Raw genomic sequence first — 21,653 nt, forward strand, 5'->3', positions numbered from 1 at the left:
CATTATGGTTTATCACAGGATATACAATATACTTGCCTGTGCTGTACAGTAGGACCTTGTTGTTTATCCATTCTATATGTAATAGTTTGCATCTGCTAACCCCAAACTCCCAATCCTTCCCTCCCCCACCCTCCTTCCCCCTTGGCAACCACAAGTCTGTTCTCTATGTCTTGATTCTGTTAAATTCTCCAGCTTTGGCAATGGATAACGGTAACTTTCCATTTCAGATCCAACGAGGATCATTAAGCAGCCTGAATATGCAGTTGTGCAAAGAGGGAGCACGGTGTCCTTTGAATGCATAGTGAAGCACGATCACACTTTAATCCCCACCGTCATGTGGCTAAAGGACCACAGGGAGCTGCCCAGTGACGGAAGGTATTTGAAGACAATTTCTTTCCTTTCTCTTCCTTCTCTCTTCAAGCTGCTCTTGAACGAAAGGTTTATTGTACAGTAACTTAATGGTTATGTTTTTAAAGTTTCTGAAGTCTGCTCTCTCTCCAGAGTAGATATACATTTTCTCTTCGTGCTATAGAATATTTGGATCTAAAAAGGTATCAAGTTATAGAAATAAGACCCTGACAATGTTTGTCTGTCTTTGTGTTGGTCTCCTGCGTAATTTAGGATGTGAAAAACCTTTCAGGTCTTGAACAACATCCATTGTTTTCTAACTTGTACGGTGCACTCTCAACAGATGTTTTCGTTCCCATTTTACAAATAAGCAGAAATACGATCTCTTTAATCATCAGAGTGAGCCTGAATCTTCGTCAGTATTTTACAGGACGCTAGTTTTTATTTGGATGGGGAGTTTTCATTTTACCTAAAGCGAGTAGAAGGAGGAGAAGAAAACAAAAACAGGTAAAGAATTTGAAAGAGCCGGAGCACATTGCATTCCTTTAGCTTGGTATGAAAGAAAGGTCATGCGCATTTTCCAGGTGAGGCTCTCGATTTGACAAAGTACACAGAGTCAAAGACGAGAATTTTAGCTGATACAGAGGGGCACAGGCATCACCCCGACGGGGAGGAGTGTTGTCTGCTGGTTTCTGTGGCTTCTTTCAACTGTGCCCAAATGGTGCCCTGTTGCTTGTAAGTGGCCCTTAAAAGAACTATGTGGGAATTTGGGATTAACGATACACACTACTGTATATAAAATAAACAACAAGGGCCTACTGTATAGCACAGGGAACTATATTCAATAGCCAGTAATAACCTATAATGGAAAAGAATCTGAAAAAAAGTATTATATATATATATATATATATATATAACTGAATCACTTTGCTGTATACCTGAAACATTGTAAATCAACTATAGTTCAATTAAAAAATAATAATTAATATCAAATTATTTTAAAATGCACACTTTGCTAGAAATTGAGCCAGACGAGTGGTAGCAGCAGAAGCCTAGGAAAGCCCTCTGTTCCGGGTAACTGGAGCTGCCCCCAGCTCAGCTCTAGATGCCCCTGGTCTTAAGGAAGCTCTATAACTCCAGAGGCGTGGTTGAAAGCCATCAGACTAAATGACGTGACATCATTTCTAACCCAGGCTTCTCACTCATTCAAAATGTTTGCCAACTTTACTCATTATCAAAGTGGCATGTATTGCATAGGATTTTGGCTCTAATGAGCTGCAAATCTTTATCATCTTTCCCTTTTACCAAGTTCACAGTTGCTTTCATGCCAGTAAAACCGTCATTGGGTGTGGTGGGATGTCCATTCCAGCCGCTTTGAGCGTGTGATAATTACAGGTTCACTGTTGACAAGGACCGTTTGGTGGTCGCTGACGTCAATGATGATGATGGTGGGACCTACACATGTGTGGCCAACACAACTCTGGACAACGTTTCGGCCAGTGCTGTGCTCAGCGTTGTCGGTAAGAGCTAGAACACATACAGCACAACTGGCTGCCCTGTTTTAGGTTGAAAGGAAAAATTGTCAGTAGTAACTGTTTGCTTGTTACAGTTTTAGCATTTTATAGGTGAGTTAAATACACACATCTTTCTTCTTTGAAAGATGCCTTTGAGGCAGTAATTTCAGTATAAATGTACTCTGTAGCAACACTGCAATTAACCGGTGGTTAAGCACATTAGTGATATTTTTATGAGAAAACTGGGGGGAAATGATCTACCTTTATTTAAAATCGAAGGGGTTTTCCCCCTATGTTGTTACTGCATGTTTATCAATGCTGTGTCTCACAGCTAAGCGTAAGGCTCAGTTTTATAATCTTAATCATGCTTACTCTTTGTCTTCTTGTGCTATATTATATCTGTCCACTACTAATTTTGATTAAACTCCTTTATATTACTGTCCTTTCTAGCTCCCACTCCAACTCCAGCTCCCATTTACGGTAAACTAATATGAGTCCTTTTCTCTGTTTTCTTTCAAACAATTTCACACGTACAGAAGAAGTCCATTACTTTCTTTTCTCTATCATGTCATTGTGTTTCTTTAAGGAAAAGGGCTCTGTCAGGTGTTCTGCCGTGTTGTCCATTTACTGCTATAAATCATCTCTTCATTATAATTCTGGAACTTTTCACTGAATATATTGCCACTCGCTTCCAAGTATTTCATGTGTTATTGCAAAGTCATTTCATTTGCTAAAAGTCCCTCTTTGACAGCATTTCCTTGTAAAGTAGCATAGTGCTTTTTCAAAAGCTATCGTCCATATTTTACAGACTGAAAAAGCAATTTCAAATATCATTCCACAACTTAGGTTTTCATTTCAATCGATTAAAAGTTGTTGTGGAGCTTCCCTGGTGGAGCAGTGGTTGAGAGTCCGCCTGCCGATGCAGGGGACACGGGTTCCTGCCCCGGTCCGGGAAGATCCCACATGCCGCGGAGCGGCTGGGCCCGTGAGCCGTGGCCGCTGAGCCTGCGCGTCCAGAGCCTGTGCTCCGCAACGGGAGAGGCCACAACAGTGAGAGGCCCGCATACCGCAAAAAAAAAAAAAAAAAAAAGTTGTTCTGGAAAGCAAAATGTTGTTTGAGGATTCCATTTTCAAGAAATTTACATAGGAAAACAATGGATGCTTAGTACGACATTTGACCTTTCTATCAAAGAAAACCACCAACTCACTGTGTTCACAGAAGATAAATCACTAAAGAAAGACGAAAAGGAGGACACTTTCACGTAGCATGATTTTTCTGAGTCGGGAAGTTAAATCAATTTTTTTCCCGAAATCTTTTTAATTAAAGAACCCTCATGTTTATTCAACATATAAATACAAAAATTAATTTTGTGGTGAAAACTCAGCTGGATGTTACATAGTATTATGAATTATGCTGTAGAAGACCTGTCCTTTGTAGACATTTACTGCTTCTTTACTGGTAGGAAAGAAGTGCTTATATTTTTCTATGGCCTCTGGTTCCCCCAAGAACCAGAGTTACTGCCAAGAGCAAGGTCAGGAAAAGACCCAGGGGGAACATTAACTCTCTAGATCTCAGAAGCACCATTAGAAGAGGCAGACATGCTCCTCAGACACCTTCGTCCCAACAGGCATCTGTACCCTGGTGTCCTCTGAGACTAAACACACCTCCCCGTATGCCTGACTGACTTTTACTGAGCATCCACATAAGGTTGCATGCCGAGGGCTACCTGCATAGCATCAATTTTAGAATTCCCTTAAAAATACAGATATTCTTCAGGTGCCCCCAAATCTGTAATTCAGCATGTTTCAGAAAGAACACTTGCATCTTCTTTTAATAGTATGTACATCTGCCTGTATTTGTTTTTCAGCATTTCCCATTCTCTGTTTCCCATTTATTAGAAATTCAGCTTCCGTATTATTTTTCCTGTTTGTGCTCCTCTATGTTTATGAGAAGACATGCACTGAGAGTGCTGGAGAACCATACATGTCCTCCCCTGGCTTTGGTGACAAGGGATTTAGTTTCATTTCAAAGAGAAGCAAGCAGAGCTCATTGAGGGGTTCTCTTGGGTGTGCGTGTGTGTTCCCAGCAGCCTCAGCTGTTTTCATTTCCTTTCAGTTGCATGCTCACTGGCCATTACGTGTGCTGTGTCTTTAAAAGTCCCCTCCGAGAATATTATCATGAGTAAAGGAGAACCTCCTAAGGTCAGGTGGTTAACTATGATGTGTGTGTTTGGTCTACAGATGTCCCAAATCCTCCCTTTGACTTAGAATTGACGGATCAACTAGACAGGAGTGTTCAGCTGTCATGGACCCCAGGCGATGACAACAATAGCCCTATTACAAGTATGTGGTGTCATTTGCTTTTTCACTGATAAACTTGATGATTATTTTCAAAGCACTGTATCCCATGTAATTGAAATTCCTTGCAAAAGATATTTGCTGGCATTCTCTGCTTCATTGCTAATAGAATCAAAACAGTTATTTATGTTCTGTTATTCAGAGCTGGAGTTATTCCTGGTTACGACTTCTGGTTTGGGACACTAATTAATTGCTGAAGATGTTAATTAAGCAAATACACTATCATTTTGTGTTTAAGATCCATAAGAATCACCTTCAATTTCTACCACAGTAGGAAGATGTATTGCAAGTTATTCATTTTGCCCATTAATATAGGAGAAAACAATAGAAGGACCAGTCTAGCTATTAGGAAATTGAGACTTGGTGAGTAAAGTGACTTTTCAAACCCACAGTTGTTAACAGAACTGGGGGTAGACATCAGGTCTCTTTCTTTCCATTAGCCCTGGCTATAAAGTGGTACAGTCACCAGTGTCACCTCCTCACCTTGATGACATCAGCTTAGAGAATAAAATCAGGTGAGGGACCATGCTATAAAGGTACTGGAAGAACTTAGTCAAATTAGACTATAGATAAGATTATAAGTTTTAAAACCGAAAAGGTACTTAAGAGAGTAGACACAAGTCTGTAATATATTACTACCTTCAGGTGTATACTGCAGGAAGACTAAATTCCTTTCCAGTGATGACCTAAGATACTGCTGAAGTGATGTGCGTATTGATTTGTTGCACCTGCTGGTAAAGCAGACTAGATCCAATGAAATTAAACAAAAGCGTCCTCTCTATCTTGTGTTCTTTGGTGGTGTTCCTTTCTCAGTGGAGTTTTTGGTCCTTGATCAGAACATGAATTCATTCATGCTGAATCTTCCGGTTAATTCAGTACATTAGCCAGATTTAGCTGGTGAGGATGCTTGAAGACTCTAATTTTTACCCATGTTAAAATGATACCATTAGATTTCAAGGCATTTCTACTCTTTCGTTCGTTCATGCATTCAACAGACACTTATTGAGTACCTATTATGTACCAGGCATTCTTCTAAAACAAAACAGTCAAAAATCTCTGCCCATATGAAGTTTATATTTTAATTGAGGACACAAATAAGATAAAATTAATACGTGTTATGTTGTTGTGTATAATGTCATTATATATATGTATATATGTGTGTGTGTGTATATATATATATATACACACACACACGCACACATACACGCGCACGCACACACACTACTCAGATCTCCTTTTATGAGAGAACCCACTACAAGGAATGTCAAAAACAGGCTCCATCTGCTGCCCCCTCCCTAGGGATCAGCTGCAGCATTCCCATGAGGCCCCTCTCTTCCTGAGCTAGTCCAGGGACTGAGCACAGCGAGGGTCCTAGATTCAGCCATGCCTCCTGCAGAACTTCACTCTGGGGCTCCTTACTGACCTGGCTGAATCTATCTGTATTGGAGTCTGAGGCTTTTTCCACGCACACCTCCTTCCCCTCTCCTTTCTCAGACGTCAGACGTGCATTACGGTCTGAACTTCCCTGCCGTCTCCTGCTTTCTCTCTCTTTTATCTTCCATGGACTCTTCCCCAAATAAATCTCCTACACATTTAGTTCTATCTCTGCATCTGCTTCCAAGAGGAGTCAAACACACATATATCTATACACATGGTTATGTGTGTGTCCACGTTTAGGCCATGCAAAGAACAAAGCAGGAGAAGGAGAGTAAAAAATATGAGGGTCAGGGGTATAATTACAAACAGGGTGGTCAGGAAAGGCTACCTTAAGAAGGTAACATTCATATGCAAAACAGTACGGAGGTTCCTTAAAAAACTGAAAATAGAGTTACCAGATGATCCAGCAATCCCACCCCTGGGCTATATCCAGGAAAAATGAAAGCTCTAATTCAAAAAGATACATGCATCCCAAAGTTCACAGTGGCACTGTTTACAATAGCTGAGACACAGACGCAACCTAAGTGCCCATCAACACGTGAATGGATAAAGAAGAGGTGGTACATATATACAGTGGAATACTACACAGCCATAAAAAAGAATGAAATCATGCCATTTGCAGCAACGTGGATGGACCTAGAAAGTATCATACTAAGTGAAGTAAGATGGAGAAAGACAAATATTATATGATATCCCTTATATGTGGAATCTAATAAATAGTGCAAATGAACTAATTTATAAAATAAAAATAGACTCATAGACATAGAAAACAAACTTATGGTTACCACAGGGGAAGGGGAGGAGGAATAAATTAGGAATTTGGGATTAACAGATGTGCACTACCAAACAAGGATTTACTGTATAGCACAGGGAGCTATATTCAATATATTGTAATAAACTATAAAGGAAACGAATGGGGGGAAAGAATATAGTTATATACATTTATTTATGTATAACCAAATCACTTTGCTATACGCCTGAAACTAACACAATACTGTGAATCAACTATACTCCAGTTAAAAAAATAATAAATTTTTAAAAAGAAGGTAACATTTGAGTATGTCAATAAAGACATGAGGAGAGAGGTAGTGAACGCACTATGCAGTTAACTGAAGGAAGACCTTTCCAGGGGGAGCAAGAAAAACAGCAAAGCCCCTGAGACAGGAGCATGCCTCTCGGAAGCCACTGTGGCTGGCTGGAGTGAAATGAACAAGAAGAAGTGAAGTAGGAGAGAAGGTCAGAGAGGCAAAGAGTTGGTGGGTGGAGTGGGATGTGCACTGTGCAGGGCCCTGTAGGCCCTTGTAGGGGTTGGGAAGGAATTGGAGGGATTTAAGTAGAGCAGCAGTCCCCAGTCTTTTTGGCACCAGGGACTAGCTTCGTGGAAGCGTTTTTCCACGGAGGGGGAGAGGGGGGATGGTTCAGGCGGTAATGTGAGCCATGGTTCGGGCAGTAATGCAAGCGACGGTTCAGGTGGTAATGCAAGCAATGGGTAGCGGCAGAGGAAGCTTCACTTGCTCGCCTAACAAGCCTAACAAGCCACGGACCAGTATCGGTCCACAGCCCGGGGGTTGGGGACCCCTGAAGTAGAGGAATGGATCACACTGGCTATGCTATTGAAAATGGTCTAGAGAGGAGCAAGAGGGAGAGTGGGGAGACCCGGCAGGACTACACTTCTCAAACCATGCGTTGAAATACCATACAGAACGTCAGCAAACCTCAGAGGTGCCTCCGGATATTAAGTTTTTGATTTTTAAATTTTGGGTTTTATTTTTTTAATTTAATTTTATTTTTTGGCTGAGTTGGGCCTTCGTTGCTGCGCACAGGCTTTCTCTAGTTGTGGTGAGCAGGGGCTACTCTTCCTTGTGGTGCGCAGGCTTCTCATTGCGGTGGCTTCTCTTGTTGTGGAGCACGGGCTCTAGGCATGCAGGCTTCAGTAGTTGTGGAACATGGGCTCAGTAGTTGTGGCTCATGGGCTCTATAGCGCAGGCTCAGTAGTTGTGGCACACGGGCTTAGTTGCTCCACGGCATGCGGGATCTTCCTGGCCCAGGGCTCGAACCCGTGTCCCCTGCATTGGCAGGTGGATTCTTAACCGCTGAGCCACCAGGGAAGCCCCAAAATTTTGGTTTTTAAAAAACACAGTGACATCTCTCGGACACCCCATGAAATACTAGCTGGAGGCAGTTCACAGTTTCAGTATTGATAGTGCTACATCACACTGTGACAGTGTCATATCTCCGCAAAGCCTTTGTGGTGATAAAAAGCAAGTACCGTGTGAAAATAAGTGTGAAACAGGAAATGAGGAAGGTGGTGTCAAATCTGTTTACAAGGTTGGACAAGTTATGCGGTGCCCAGTAGATTTTAAGACATAAACACTTATTAGATTATATAGACCTAACTCCTTAATACACAGAGATGTTAGGTATTTCTTTTGACCTAAGGGAGCCATGAAAAAAATTACTGAGACACTAAGCACACCATGAACTAAGAAAGTTTGGGAACTTGTGAGCTAGGAGGTTATGCGATAGTTCTCACGAGAGATCTTGGTGACCTGGAATAGGCTTATAGGGATGGAGGAGCTGAGAAATGGTAAGCTGAGATTTTGAATATATTTTAAAGGTACAGCCAACAGGTCTATTGAGTAAGAGTAAGAGAAGGAGAAAGCCAAGAAGGACTTCAAGGTTTTGACCTGAGTTGTCACTACCAGTTGGGGTGAAGAGCAAAATGAGTCTTGGTCACATCCAATTTGAGATGCTGTACTAGACAAACAAGTGGAATTCTTGAGTAGGCAATTAAGTATCCAAGTCTGTAGTTCTGGGGAGAGATAGGGGCTGAAGATATAAATGTGAAGGTCATCAGTTTATGAAACTGGAGATCACCAGCAAATTTACATAGATTAGAAGGAGAACTCTAAGTGCTGAGCTTCCGAGCATTGCAACACATATTTCTAGTTCATCTCTGTACCTTTAATGCATATCATGGTACATGGCATGTAGTAGGCAATTAATGAATATCTAAATACCTATTTTTTGCATTTCTTTTTTTTATTGAAGTATAGTTGATTTACAATGTTGTATTAGTTTCAGGTTTACAGCAAAGTGATTCAGTTATACATATATTTTTTTGACATTCTTCTTCTTTATAGGTTATTACAAAATATTGAGCATAGTTCCCTCTGCTATACAGTAGGTCCTTGTTGGTTATCTCTTTTATATATAGTAGTGTGTATATGTTAATCCCAAGCTCCTCATTTATCCCTCCCCCTACCTTTCCCCTCTGGTAACCGCAAGTTTGTTTTCTATGTCTGTGGGTCTATTTCAGTGTTTTTCTTGTTGTTGTTGTTGTTTTGCGGTACGCGGGCCTCTCACTGTTGTGGCCTCTCCCGTTGCGGAGCACAGGCTCCGGACGCGCAGGCTCAGCGGCCATGGCTCACGGGCCCAGCCGTTCCACAGCATGTGGGATCCTCCCGGACCGGGGCACGAACCCGTGTCCCCTGCGTCGGCAGGCGGACCCTCAACCACTGCGCCACCAGGGAAGCCCTCTATTTCTGTTTTGTATATAAGTTCATTTGTATCATTTTCTTTTAGATTCCACATATATGCAATATCGTATGATATTTGTCTTTCTCTGCCTGGCTTAATTCACTTAATATGATCATCTCTAGTCCATCCATGTTGCTGCAGGTGGCATTATTTCATTCTTTTTATGGCTGAGTAACATTCCATTGTATGTATGTGCAACATCTTTATCCATTCATCTGTCGATGGACATTTAGGTTGCTTCCATATCTTGGCTTATTGTACATAGTGCTGCAGTGAACATTGGGGTGCATACATCGTTTCAAATAAATACTTATTTTTTACAAGGGTAAAACATGTACATACTACAAAATTTTAAGAGAGACAAGAGGGTAGGTATGCACTGGAAAGTAGGTCTTCCTCCCACCCCTGATTCTCAACTCCTCTGGTGACACCAGTGTTACAGTGTGTATCCTCCAAGAGGTAACACATGTACTTTCAAGCGTATGTGTATGTGTATATGTTATAGTAAATCTTTTTATTTTTATACAACTGTAGTATCCAGCACACACTGGATTATGTTCTAAACCCTACTTGGTTTCACTTAACAATATATTTTAGAAATCATTCTGTTTCAGTACATGTGGAGCAGCCCTGTTCATTTTTTACAGCTGCAGAATATTCCATTGTGTGGATGCATCGTAATTTATTTAATCAGTGTCCTATTGATGAACATTTAGGTTCGTCAGTGTCCTATTGATGAACAATTGTTTGCAATTAGGTTGTTTCAGTTGCAAACAATGCTGCCATGTGGATTCTTTTTCATGTGCCTTTGAACATATTCATGAGCACATTTATTCAAAATAAATTGCTGGAAGCACAATTTCTGAGTCAAAGGGTCTCTGAGTTATCTAAATATCTAAATATTGTTAGATGTTCTAAATTGTCCTCTATAGAAGTTGTACCAATTTACACTTCCCACAAAGTATTGAGAATGATTGTTTCCCTTTGTCATAGTTCGCAAAGTGTGTTAAACATTTGATTTTGCCAGTCTTTTTGGTGGGAGAAGGTATCTCTCTGTATTTCACGTAACATCTCCTGTTATGAAAAAGTCAGTCATCTTTTCGTATGTTTAAACTTTCCTAGGAATATGTGGATCACTTCTAAACAATTTTAAGGAGCTAAACTCCGCATGCTAGAGAAAGCATACTCTTATTGGATTTGCTTAAGTGTTGAGGACACTAGGCTTCTGAAATCAAAATATTCTAGTGAATTTTTCTTGAAAGTGAGATAATTCATGTTCAGCTGCTCTTGTTAGATTGTCCTGTTCGTTATCCTCGCGATAACGAGGTGATAACATTGGGTGACTGAATTCATGTCTTGGATTTGTTCTGTGTGTGTGTGCTGTGGCCAGAATTCATCATTGAATATGAAGATGCAATGCATGAGCCGGGGCTGTGGCATCACCAAACTGAAGTCCCTGGAGCTCAGACCACAGCCCAGCTGAAGTTGTCGCCCTATGTCAACTATTCCTTCCGAGTGATGGCAGTAAACAGCCTGGGAAGGAGCTTGCCCAGCGAGGCATCTGAGCAGTATTTGACTAAAGCTGCAGGTAAAGCACGACTTCTGTGACATGAAATAATTTCCACTGTTTGCAAGAGACCAAAGTTTACGAGTATGTGGCTGTTTAACTTCTAGAACCAGATAAAAATCCCACGGCTGTGGAAGGGCTGGGATCAGAGCCGGATAATTTGGTGATTACGTGGAAGGTGAGCTATGTCTGAAATATTCAACTATATTTTAGAGTGGAAAGAAAAGTTGTTTTTAAATAATACCTGTATTAAAATCCCCTTTCACACATTTTTTGGAATACATACATATATCATATATTTATTAATCGTGTAGTAGGTAAAAGCTTGATCCTTGGAGCCAAAATGAACGGTACAAATCCCAGCTTTGCCACTTAGTAACTGTGTGACTTTAAGGCATTTCTTTAACATCTCTACTGTGTATCTGTGTGATGGGAATAACAGTGAACCAACCTCATAAGATTAAAGAAGTTAATGCACTTATAACGCACTTAGAACGGTGCCTATCACATAGAATGTGCTCAATAAATTCTAGCTTGTGTTGTCACCATCGTAGAGAACCATCTAGAAGACAAGTACCAGTAGTCAACTTCTTCTACTTTTTTCTTTCTGGCCTGTCTCTATTTTCTGGACTTGGAAAATTAATATATATTTACTTGTGTGATTTTAAAACTTATTTTAGATAGATCCATACATCCATACTTACTTAGATACATACATGTTTGTGTATACTTAGATACGTACATGCGTGTAGAAACAGGATAGAATGACAAGCCAATCTCTTTTTCTTTTTAAAGAAAGAAGTAGTTCACAATTTCAGTCTCCAAGTAAAATAGACAGTGAGGTGCTGTCACACAACCAGGAACACATAAAGGAAACTATATACCTGGAAAGTTTTATGTCACCTACCCATGACTGTGGAGCCAGAATCTGAGAGGCCTAGGTGGTTTTTACTACTTCAAGATAGAAATTAACCACCTTTGAAATGTTGATCCCAAACAAGCTATGGATCTCATCACAGGTGAAAAAAACGGACAAAAGGTCCCTGGAGAAAATTGTTCATAGCTTGTACTTTAGTGGCGCAGTGCTCACCGTCTTTAAGTCTGGGAATTGAATTTGCCGTTCCAGTAAGAGATGGCACCGCTGATCTGTTTTATAAGCTCTGATGGTCTGGCTTTTCTTGTAGCCCTTGAATGGTTTCGAATCTAATGGGCCAGGCCTTCAGTACAAAGTTAGCTGGCGCCAGAAGGATGGTGATGATGAATGGACGTCTATGGTTGTGGCAGATGTATCCAAATACATTGTCTCGGGCACCCCGACCTTTGTCCCATACCTGATCAAAGTTCAGGCCCTGAACGACGCGGGCTTTGCTCCAGAGCCAGCTGTGGTCCTGGGACATTCTGGAGAAGACCGTAAGTGCCTGATGCTACTTCATGTCTATTTTTCCCCAGCAAAACAGACTTACCAAAGTGCAAGTCAAGGCCATGTCCAGAGGTGCTGAGATCGGGACGGAGAATGGGAGGCAGCCATGATTTCACTCAACATTTCTGCATCTAGACAGCCTGCTACACAGAAAATAGGTTCAGCATGTTAAAAGTTATTACTTTTTTAAAAGATATGTTGTTCTCACAAAGTCAAATGAACAGTGCTCAAAAAAAAAAAAAAAAACCCATCTATTCTCCATCCTTGATAATACATAGAATCAGGCTGGGGCATGTTTCAAGCCAAAATTAGGAGATGGTGACATTTTTTGCATGAAATTCAAAATGACATTGATACTTCTACCCCCCTTTCTCATCTTTCCCTAGTCCCAATGGTGGCTCCCGGGAATGTGCACGTAAACGTGGTAAACAGCACCTTAGCCGAGGTGCACTGGGACCCGGTACCTCTGAAAAGTATCCGAGGACACCTGCAGGGCTATCGGGCAAGTGAAAGAGACCTTTCGTGTTCTTTTCTCAGAAACAGTCCATCGGCCAATGCCAGACGCCCTTTGCTTGGCCGGAGGAGGCCTTGAGAGTTCATCAGGTGTACTGCCTCAGGAAGCCTACCTCTGAAGCATCCCCGCTAGAGCTGGATCGAAATCTCACTGCACACAAAGGGAGAAAAAAATTCTTTCTCCATTTTTCCCACAGATAGTCTGCATTCTGCCAACTCAACAGTTACCGCATGCACGAAATGGGGAAAACTAATGTTCAAAAAACTAGGATGTAATGAAATGCACCTAGCTTTAAAACCACACTGACTGCGGTTTTAAACGAACAAAACTATGTGTTGAACAAACAAAACTATCCAGAAAACAATGTAGACTTTTGTTTTAGTTTAGATTATAGTTCAAGATCATAGAGTTCCAACTCAGTCATTCTTATAAACATCAGTTATCTGTGTTCTTGGGAAGCACAGAAAGACCGATTCATAGTTTTGATTGAGAGGTGGTCAAAGAACTTTCACACCTACCAAGGCAGTCAAGGCTTTGCTTGGTCAAACCCTGACCTCTAGAGGTCGGATTTTGCACTGCATCATGTTCAACTTCGGGTTTTTGGTTTTTCTTCCTCTAAGATTGCCAGATTCTGTATTTATGTTGATTTCTCTTGAAGGTGCCTTTAAACTCCTAAGATGACTTTAAGAGGACTTAGTAAACAATAGTTCTGGATTTCTGTCCAAAGTTAATCAACACTTTATCTCTTCAAAATCTGTGTCTCCAATTTCATACCAAAAAATAAGTATTTTTAATTAAGTGATGCAGTTTGGCATAGTGAGAAAGCCCTAGACTTGAAGTGGAGGGTCTTCTAACCTCTTGATGGCCCAGGGGCTCTTCTGTACTGTAGGAATAGTAATAATTAAAGCTTCGTTGTGGTTTTTAGTGTTAAACTAAATGATATATTGTACATGAAGTTGTATTAACTCTGGAAAAGTACGTAAATATTGGGCAGTAATTTTTACCATTAGAATATTTTACACAAGTAAAGGACACTTAAATCCTTCTGTATGGGTCTCATGCTGTTTCATTTCTTTGGTTTATTTCACTTAGACTTCTCCAACAGCATAGCATAACCGAGCTTCATCACAATTTCTTAACTTCCCTCATTACCTATGCCTTCTCCTCACTTGCCTCAGAATCGATATCTGTCAGTTGTTCCACTGGTCTAAAATGTACCAAGGGAACTTTCTGGGGAAAAAAAATAATAATAAAACTTTAATTCTGTGAGCATGAGGATTCTGTTGGCTCCCTTGTCCATCCCTGACTTTTACTCTTGCTGTTTCAGATTTACTACTGGAAGGCACAGAGCTCATCAACCAGAAACAGACGCCATATTGAGAAAAAGATCCTCACCTTCCAGGGCAGCAAGACTCATGGCATGTTGCCTGGGCTGGAGCCCTTTAGCCACTACACACTGAATGTCCGCGTGGTCAATGGGAAAGGGGAGGGCCCAGCCAGCCCCGACAGGGTCTTCAATACCCCGGAAGGAGGTAGGGTGGGCGTGTCACTGAGATGCTAGCAGTGTGTGGTGCATCCTGAGAGACTTGGCGTGACCGATGGGCCCCCAAAGAAAGTATATTCTGGAAGCCAAATGTGATCTTCCCACAGATGAACACAGCACACACAGAGCTGACAGAGTGTCAGCTCATCTAGGGCCTGAGGGTGTGGGGAAGGCTTCAGAGGATTCCCTAAAACCCCCTTTCACTTCACTTAAAATTTTTCTCCGCAGTTAATCACACGATCAAAAACCTTGCTAATTTTTTAAAAAATTTTTAAAATTTTTATACAACTTTTTTTTTTTTTTGGCTGAGCTGCATGGCTTGCAGAATCTTAGTTCCCCGACCAGGGATTGAACCTGGGCCCTGACAGTGAAAACACCAAGTCCTAACCATTGGACCACCAGGGAATTCCCTATTTTTATACAATTTTTAAATGTTACTTTCCATTTACAGTTATTACAAAATATTGGTTATATTCCCCATGTAGTAAAATACATCCTTGAGCCTGTCTTTTTTTTTTTTTTACATCTTTATTGGAGTATAATTACTTTACAATGGTATGCCAGTTTCTGCTTTATAACAAAGTGAATCAGTTATACATATACATATGTTCCCATATCTCTTCCCTCTTGGCGTTTCCCTCTTTCCCGCCCTCCCTATCCCACCCCTCTAGTTTCATTAGGTCCCATTTGTTTATTTTTGTGTTTATTTCCATTTCTCTGGGAGGTGGGTCAAAAAGGATCTTGCTGTGATTTATGTCATAGAGTGTTCTGTCTATGTTTTCCTCTAAGAGTTTGATAGTTTCTGACCTTACATTTAGGTCTTTAATCCATTTTGAGTTTATTTTTGTGTATGGTGTTAGGGAGTGATCTAATTTCATGCTTTTACATGTGTCCAGTTTTCCCAGCACCACTTACTGAAGAGGCTGTCCTTTCTCCACTCTACATTCCTGCCTCCTTTATCAAAGATAAGGTGACCATATGTGTGTGGGTTTATCTCTGGACTTTCTATCCTGTTCCATTGATCTATCTTTCTGGTTTTGTGCCAGTACCATACTGTCTTGATTACTGTAGCTTTGTAGTATAGTCTGAAGTCAGGGAGCCTGATTCCTCCAGCTCCGTTTTTCATTCTCAAGATTGCTTTGGCTATTCAGGGTCTTTTGTGTTTCCATACAAATTGTGAAATTTTTTGTTCTAGTTCTGTGAAAAATGCCATTGGTAGTTTGATAGGGATTGCACTGAATCTGTAGATTGCTTTGGGTAGTAGAGTCATTTTCACAATGTTGATTCTTCCAATCCAAGAACATGGTATATCTCTCCATCTATTTGTATCATCTTTAATTTCTTTCATCAGTGTCTTATAATTTTCTGCATACAGGTCTTTTGTCTCCTCAGGTAGGTTTATTCCTAGCTATTTTATTCTTTTTGTTGCAGTCGTAAATGGGAGTGTTTTCCTGATTTCACTTTCAGATTTTTCATCATTAGTGTATAGGAATGCCAGAGATTTCTGTGCATTAATTTTGTATCCTGCTACTTTACCAAATTCATTGATTAGCTCCAATAGTTTTCTGGTAGCATCTTTAGGATTCTCTATGTATAGTATCATGTCATCTGCAAACAGTGACAGCTTCACTTCTTCTTTTCCGATTTGGATTCCTTTTATTTCCTTTTCTTCTCTGATTGCTGTGGCTAAAACTTCCAAAACTATGTTGAATAAGAGTGGTGAGAGTGGGCAACCTTGCCTTGTTCCTGACCTTAGTGGAAATGCTTTCAGTTTTTCACCATTGAGGATGATGTTGGCTGTGGGTTTGTCATATATGGCCTTTATTATGTTGAGGAAAGTTCCCTCTATGCCTACTTTCTGGTGGGTTTTTATCATAAATGGGTGTTGAATTTTGTCAAAAGCTTTCTCTGCATCTATTGAGATGATCATATGGTTTTTCTCCTTCAGTTTGTTAATATGGGGTATCACATTGATTGCTTTGCATATATTGAAGAATCCTTGCATTCCTGGAATAAACCCCATGATCATGGTGTATGATCCTTTTAATGTGCTGTTGGATTCTGTTTGCTAGTATTTTGTTGAGGATTTTTGCATCTATGTTCATCAGTGATATTGCCCTGTAGTTTTCTTTCTTTGTGACATCCTTGTCTGATTTTGGTATCAGGGTGAGGGTGGCCTCGTAGAATGAGTTTGGGAGTGTTCCTCCCTCTGCTATATTTTGGAGGAGTTTGAGAAGGATAGAAGTTAGCTGTTCTCTAAATGTTTGATAGAATTCGCCTGTGAAGCCATCTGGTCCCGGGCTTTTGTCTGTTGGAAGATTTTTAATCACAGTTTCAATTTCAGTTCTTGTGATTGGTCTGTTCATATTTTCTATTTCTTCCTGATTCAGTCTTGGCAGGTTGTGCTTTTCTAAAAATTTGTCCCTTTCTTCCAGGTTGTCCATTTTTTTGGCATAGAGTTGCTTGTAGTAATCTCTCATGATCTTTTGTATTTCTGCAGTGTCAGTTGTTACTTCTCCTTTTTCATTTCTAATTCTATTGATTTGAGTCTTCTCCCTTTTTTTCTTGATGAGTCTGGCTAATGGTTTATCAATTTTGTTTATCTTCTCAAAGAACCAGCTTTTAGTTTTATTGATCTTTGCTATCGTTTCCTTCATTTCTTTTTCATTTATTTCTGATCTGATCTTTATGATTCCTTTCCTTCTGCTAACTTTGGGGTTTTTTCTGTTCTTCGTTCTCTGATTGCTTTAGGTGCAAGGTTAGGTTGTTTATTCGAGATGTTTCCTGTTTTGTAAGGTAGGATTGTATTGCTATAAACTTCCCTCTTAGAACTGCTTTTGCTGCATCCCATAGGTTTTGGGTCATCATGTCTCCATTGTAATTTGTTTCTAGGTATTTTTTTGATTTCCTCTTTGATTTCCTCAGTGATCTCTTGGTTATTAAGTAGTGTATTGTTTAGCCTCCATGTGTTTGTATTTTTTACAGATCTTTTCCTGTAATTGATATCTAGTCTCATAGTGTTGTGGTCAGAAAAGATACTTGATACAATTTCAGTTTTCTTAAATTTACCAAGGCTTGATTTGTGACCCAAGAAAGATATGATCTATCCTGGAGAATGTTCCATGAGCACCTGAGAAAAATGTATATTCTGTTGTTTTTGGATGGAATGTCCTATAAATATCCATTAAGTCCATCTTGTTTAATGTATCATTTAAAGCTTGTGTTTCCTTCTTTATTTTCATTTTGGCTGATCTGTCCATTGGTGGAAGTGGGGTGTTAAAGTCCCCTACTATGAATGTGTTAGTGTCGATTTCCCCTTTTATGGCTGTTAGTAGTTGTCTTATGTACTGAGGTGCTCCTATGTTGGGTGCATAAATATTTACAATTGTTTTATCTTCTTCTTGGATCGATCCCTTGATCATTATGTAGTTTCCTTCTTTGTCTCTTGTAATAGTCTTTATTTTAAAGTCTATTTTGTCTGATAAGAGAATTGCTACTCCAGCTTTCTTTTGGTTTCCATTTGCATGGAATATCTTTTTCCACCCCCTCACTTTCAGTCTGTATGTGTCTCTAGGTCTGAAGTGGGTCTCTTGTAGGCAGCATATAGACGGGTCTTGTTTTTGTATCCATTCAGCGAGTCTGTGTCTTTTGGTGGGGGCATTTAATCCATTTACATTTAAGGTAATTATCGATATGTATGTTCCTATTCCCATTCTCTTAATTGTTTTGGGTTTGTTATTGTAGGTCTTTTCCTTCTCTTGTGTTTCTTGCCTAGAGAAGGTCCTTTAGCATTTGTTGTAAAGCTGGTTTGGTGGTGCTGAACTCTCTCAGCTTTTGCTTGTCTGTAAAGGTTTTAATTTCTCCATCAAATCTGATTGATAACCGTGCTGGGTAGAGTAATCTTGGTTGTAGGTATTTCTCCTTCATCACTTTAAATATGTCCTGCCAGTCCCTTCTGGCTTGCAGAGTTTGTGCTGAAAGATCAGCTGTTAACCTTATGGGGATTCCCTTGTGTGTTATTTGTTGTTTTTCCCTTGCTGCTTTTAATATGTTTTCTTTGTATTTAATTTTTGACAGTTTGGTTAATATGTGTCTTGGCATGTTTCTCCTTGGATTTATCCTGTATGGGACTCTCTGTGCTTCCTGGACTTGAATGGCTATTTCCTTTCCCATATTAGGGAAGTTTTCAACTATAGTCTCTTCAAATATTTTCTCAGTCCCTTTCTTTTCCTCTTCTTCTTCTGGAACCCCTCTGATTCGAATGTTGGTGCGTTTAATGTTGTCCCAGGGGTCTCTAAGACTGTCCTCAGTTCTTTTCATTCTTTTTTCTTTATTCTTCTCTGCAGAAGTTATTTCCACTATTTTATCTTCCAGGTCATTTATCTGTTCTTCTGCCTCAGTTATTCTGCTCTTGATCCCATCTAGAGTATTTTTAATTTCATTTATTGTGTTGTTCATCGTTGCTTGTTTCATCTTTAGTTCTTCTAGTTCCTTGTTAAATGTTTCTTGCATTTCCTCTATTCTATTTCCAAGATTTTGGATCATCTTTACTATCATTATTCTGAATTCTTTTTCAGGTAGACTGCCTATTTCCTCTTCAGTTGTTAGGTCTGGGGGTTTTTATCTTGCTCCTTCATCTGCTGTGTGTTTCTCTGTCTTCTCATTTTGCTTATCTTACTGTGTTTGGGGTCTCCTTTTTGCAGGCTGCAGGTTCATAGTTCCCGTTGTTTTTGGTGTCTGTCCCCAGTGGCTAAAGTTGGTTCAGTGGGTTGTGTAGGCTTCCTGGTGGAGGGGACTAGTGCCTGTGTTCTGGTGGATGAGACTGGATCTTGTCTTTCTGGTGGGCAGGTCCATGTCTGGCGGTGTGTTTTGGGGTGTCTGTGGACTTATTATGATTTTAGGCAGCCTTTCTGCTAATGGGTGGGGTTGTGTTCCTGTCTTGCTAGTAGTTTGGCATAGGGTGTCCAGCACTGTAGCTTGCTGGTTGTTGAGTGAAGCTGGGTGTTGGTGTTGAGATGGAGATCTCTGGGAGATTTTCGCTGTTTGATATTATGTGGAGCTGGGAGGTCTCTTGTGGACCAGTGTCCTGAAGTTGGCTCTCCCACCTCAGAGGCACAGCACTGACTCCTGGCTGCAGCACCAAGAGCCTTTCATCCACACGGCTCAGAATAAAAGGGAGAAAAAGCAGAAAGAAAGAAAGAGAGAGAGAAAGGGAGGAAGGAAGGAAGGAAGGAAGGAAGGAGGGAAGGAAGGAAGAAAGAAAAGAAAGAGGAAAGAGGATAAAATAAAGTTATTAAAATAAAAAATAGGGCTTCCCTGGTGGCGCAGTGGTTGAGAGTCTGCCTGCCGATGCAGGGGACACGGGTTCGCGCTCCAGTCCAGGAAGATCCCACATGCCGCGGAGTGACTGGGCCCGTGAGTCATGGCCGCTGAGCCTGCACGTCCAGAGCCTGTGCTCCGCAACGGGAGAGACCACAACAGTGAGAAGCCCGCGTACCGCAAAAAATAATAATTTTTATTATTATTAAGAAAAAACATTTTTTAAGGAAAAAAGAAACGGATGGATAGAACCCTAGGACAAATGGTGAAAGCAAAGCTATACAGACAAAATCTCACAAAGAAGCATACACATACACACAAAAAGAGGAAAAGGGGAAAAAATCATAAATCTTGCTCTCAAAGTCCACCTCCTCAATTTGGGATGATTTGTTGTCTATTCATGTATTCCACAGATGCAAGTACATCAAGTTGACTGTGGAGCTTTAATCCCCTGCTTCTGAGGCTGCTGGGAGAGATTTCCATTTCTCTTTTTGTTCACACAGCTCCCGGGGTTCAGCTTTGCATTTGGCCCCGCCTCTGCGTGTAGGTCGCCGGAGGGTGTCTGTTCTTCACTCAGGACGGGGTTAAAGGAGCTGCCGATTCGGGGGCTCTGGCTCACTCAGGTGGGGGGCGGGAAGGGCACGGAGTGCAGGGCGAGCCTGCGGCGGCAGAGGCCGGCGTGACGTTGCACCAGCCTGAGGCGCGCCGTGTGTTCTCCCGGGGAAGTTGTCCCTGGATCCCGGGACCCTGGCAGTGGCGGGCTGCACAGGCTCCCGGGAGGGCAGGTGTGGATAGTGACCTGTGCTCGCACACAGGCCCCTTGGTGGCGGCAGCAGCAGCCTTAGCGTCTCATGCCCGTCTCTGGGATCCGCGCTTTTAGCCGCGGCTCGCGCCCGTCTCTGGAGCTCCTTTAAGCAGTGCTCTTAATCCCCACTGCTCGTGCACCAGGAAACAAAGAGGGAAGAAAAAGTCTCTTGCCTCTTCGGCAGGGCCAGACTTTTCCCCGGACTCCCTCCCGGCTAGCCGCGGCGCACTAATCCCCGGCAGGCTGTGTTCCCGCCGCCAACCCCAGTCCTCTCCCTGCGCTCCGACCGAAGCCCGAGCCTCAGCTCCCAGCCCCACCCGCCCAAGCAGACAAGCCTCTCGGGCTGGTGAGTGCCGGTCGGCACCCATCCTCTGTGCGGGAATCTCTCCGCTTTGACCTCCACACCCATGTTGCTGCGCTCTCCTCCGCGGCGCCGAAGCTCCCCCCTCCGCCACCCGCAGTCTCCGCCCGCGAAGGGGCTTCCTGCTGTGTGGAAACCTTTCCTCCTTCACGGCTCCTTCCCACTGGTGCAGGTCCCGTCCCTATCCTTTTGTCTCTGTTTATTCTTTTTTCTTTTGCCCTACCCAGGTACGTGGGGGGTTTCTTGCCTTTTGGGAGGTCTGAGGTCTTCTGCCAGCATTCAGTAGGTGTTCTGTAGGAGTTGTTCCATGTGTAGGTGTATTTCTGGTGTATCTGTGGGGGGAAGGTGATCTCCGTGTCTTCCTCTTCCGCCATCTTCCCGGTTCCCCCTTGCGCCTGTCTTACCCCCAATAGTCTGTACCTCCCACTCCCTCCCACTGGTAACCACTAGTTCATTCTCTGCATTTGTGAATCTGCTTCTTTTATGTTGTATTCACTACTTTATTGTATTTTTTAGATTCCACATATAAGCGCTATCATACAGTATTTATCTTTTGCTGTCTGGCTTATTTTACTTAGCATAATACTCTCCAAGTCTATCCATGTTGCTACAAATGGCAAAATTCCATTCTTTTTTATGGCTGAGTAGTATTCCATTGTGTGTGTGTGTGTGTGTGTGTGTGTGTGTATATATATACCACAGCTTTTTTATCCATTCATCTGTCGATGGACACTTAGGTTGTAGAACTTTGCTAATTTGATGCTGACTTGGGTCATAAACTTTCTGACCTGAAGCAAGTTATACAATTTCTCTAAACCTCAGTTACCTCAGCCAGAAAGCGTGAGAACTAGATGTGATCACCTAAGAAAAATATCTAGAAAGGAAAAGAATCCTCTAGGTTGTAGTTTACTTCTTTCTCCGTGCACC

The 21,653-nt window shown here is 41.5% G+C and overlaps 1 protein-coding gene across 1 annotated transcript in view; it reads left to right on the plus strand.

The window, feature by feature from the left end:
* The window catches only part of NRCAM (neuronal cell adhesion molecule), a 322,524-nt gene that overhangs the window by 268,901 nt on the left and 31,970 nt on the right, over positions 1–21,653 (plus strand). The window contains exons 16-23 of the mRNA XM_029234463.1: positions 228–375; positions 1,744–1,868; positions 4,104–4,205; positions 10,588–10,785; positions 10,872–10,942; positions 11,949–12,174; positions 12,571–12,686; positions 14,026–14,230. Of these exons, the coding sequence (XP_029090296.1) occupies positions 228–375; positions 1,744–1,868; positions 4,104–4,205; positions 10,588–10,785; positions 10,872–10,942; positions 11,949–12,174; positions 12,571–12,686; positions 14,026–14,230 (1,191 nt within the window). The remainder of the gene's footprint in view (positions 1–227; positions 376–1,743; positions 1,869–4,103; positions 4,206–10,587; positions 10,786–10,871; positions 10,943–11,948; positions 12,175–12,570; positions 12,687–14,025; positions 14,231–21,653) is intronic.

The sequence above is a fragment of the Monodon monoceros genome, unplaced genomic scaffold (assembly GCF_005190385.1).
Source record: "Monodon monoceros isolate NGI ecotype Baffin Bay Population unplaced genomic scaffold, NGI_Narwhal_1 Super_Scaffold_2, whole genome shotgun sequence".
Lineage (NCBI taxonomy): Eukaryota > Metazoa > Chordata > Mammalia > Artiodactyla > Monodontidae > Monodon > Monodon monoceros.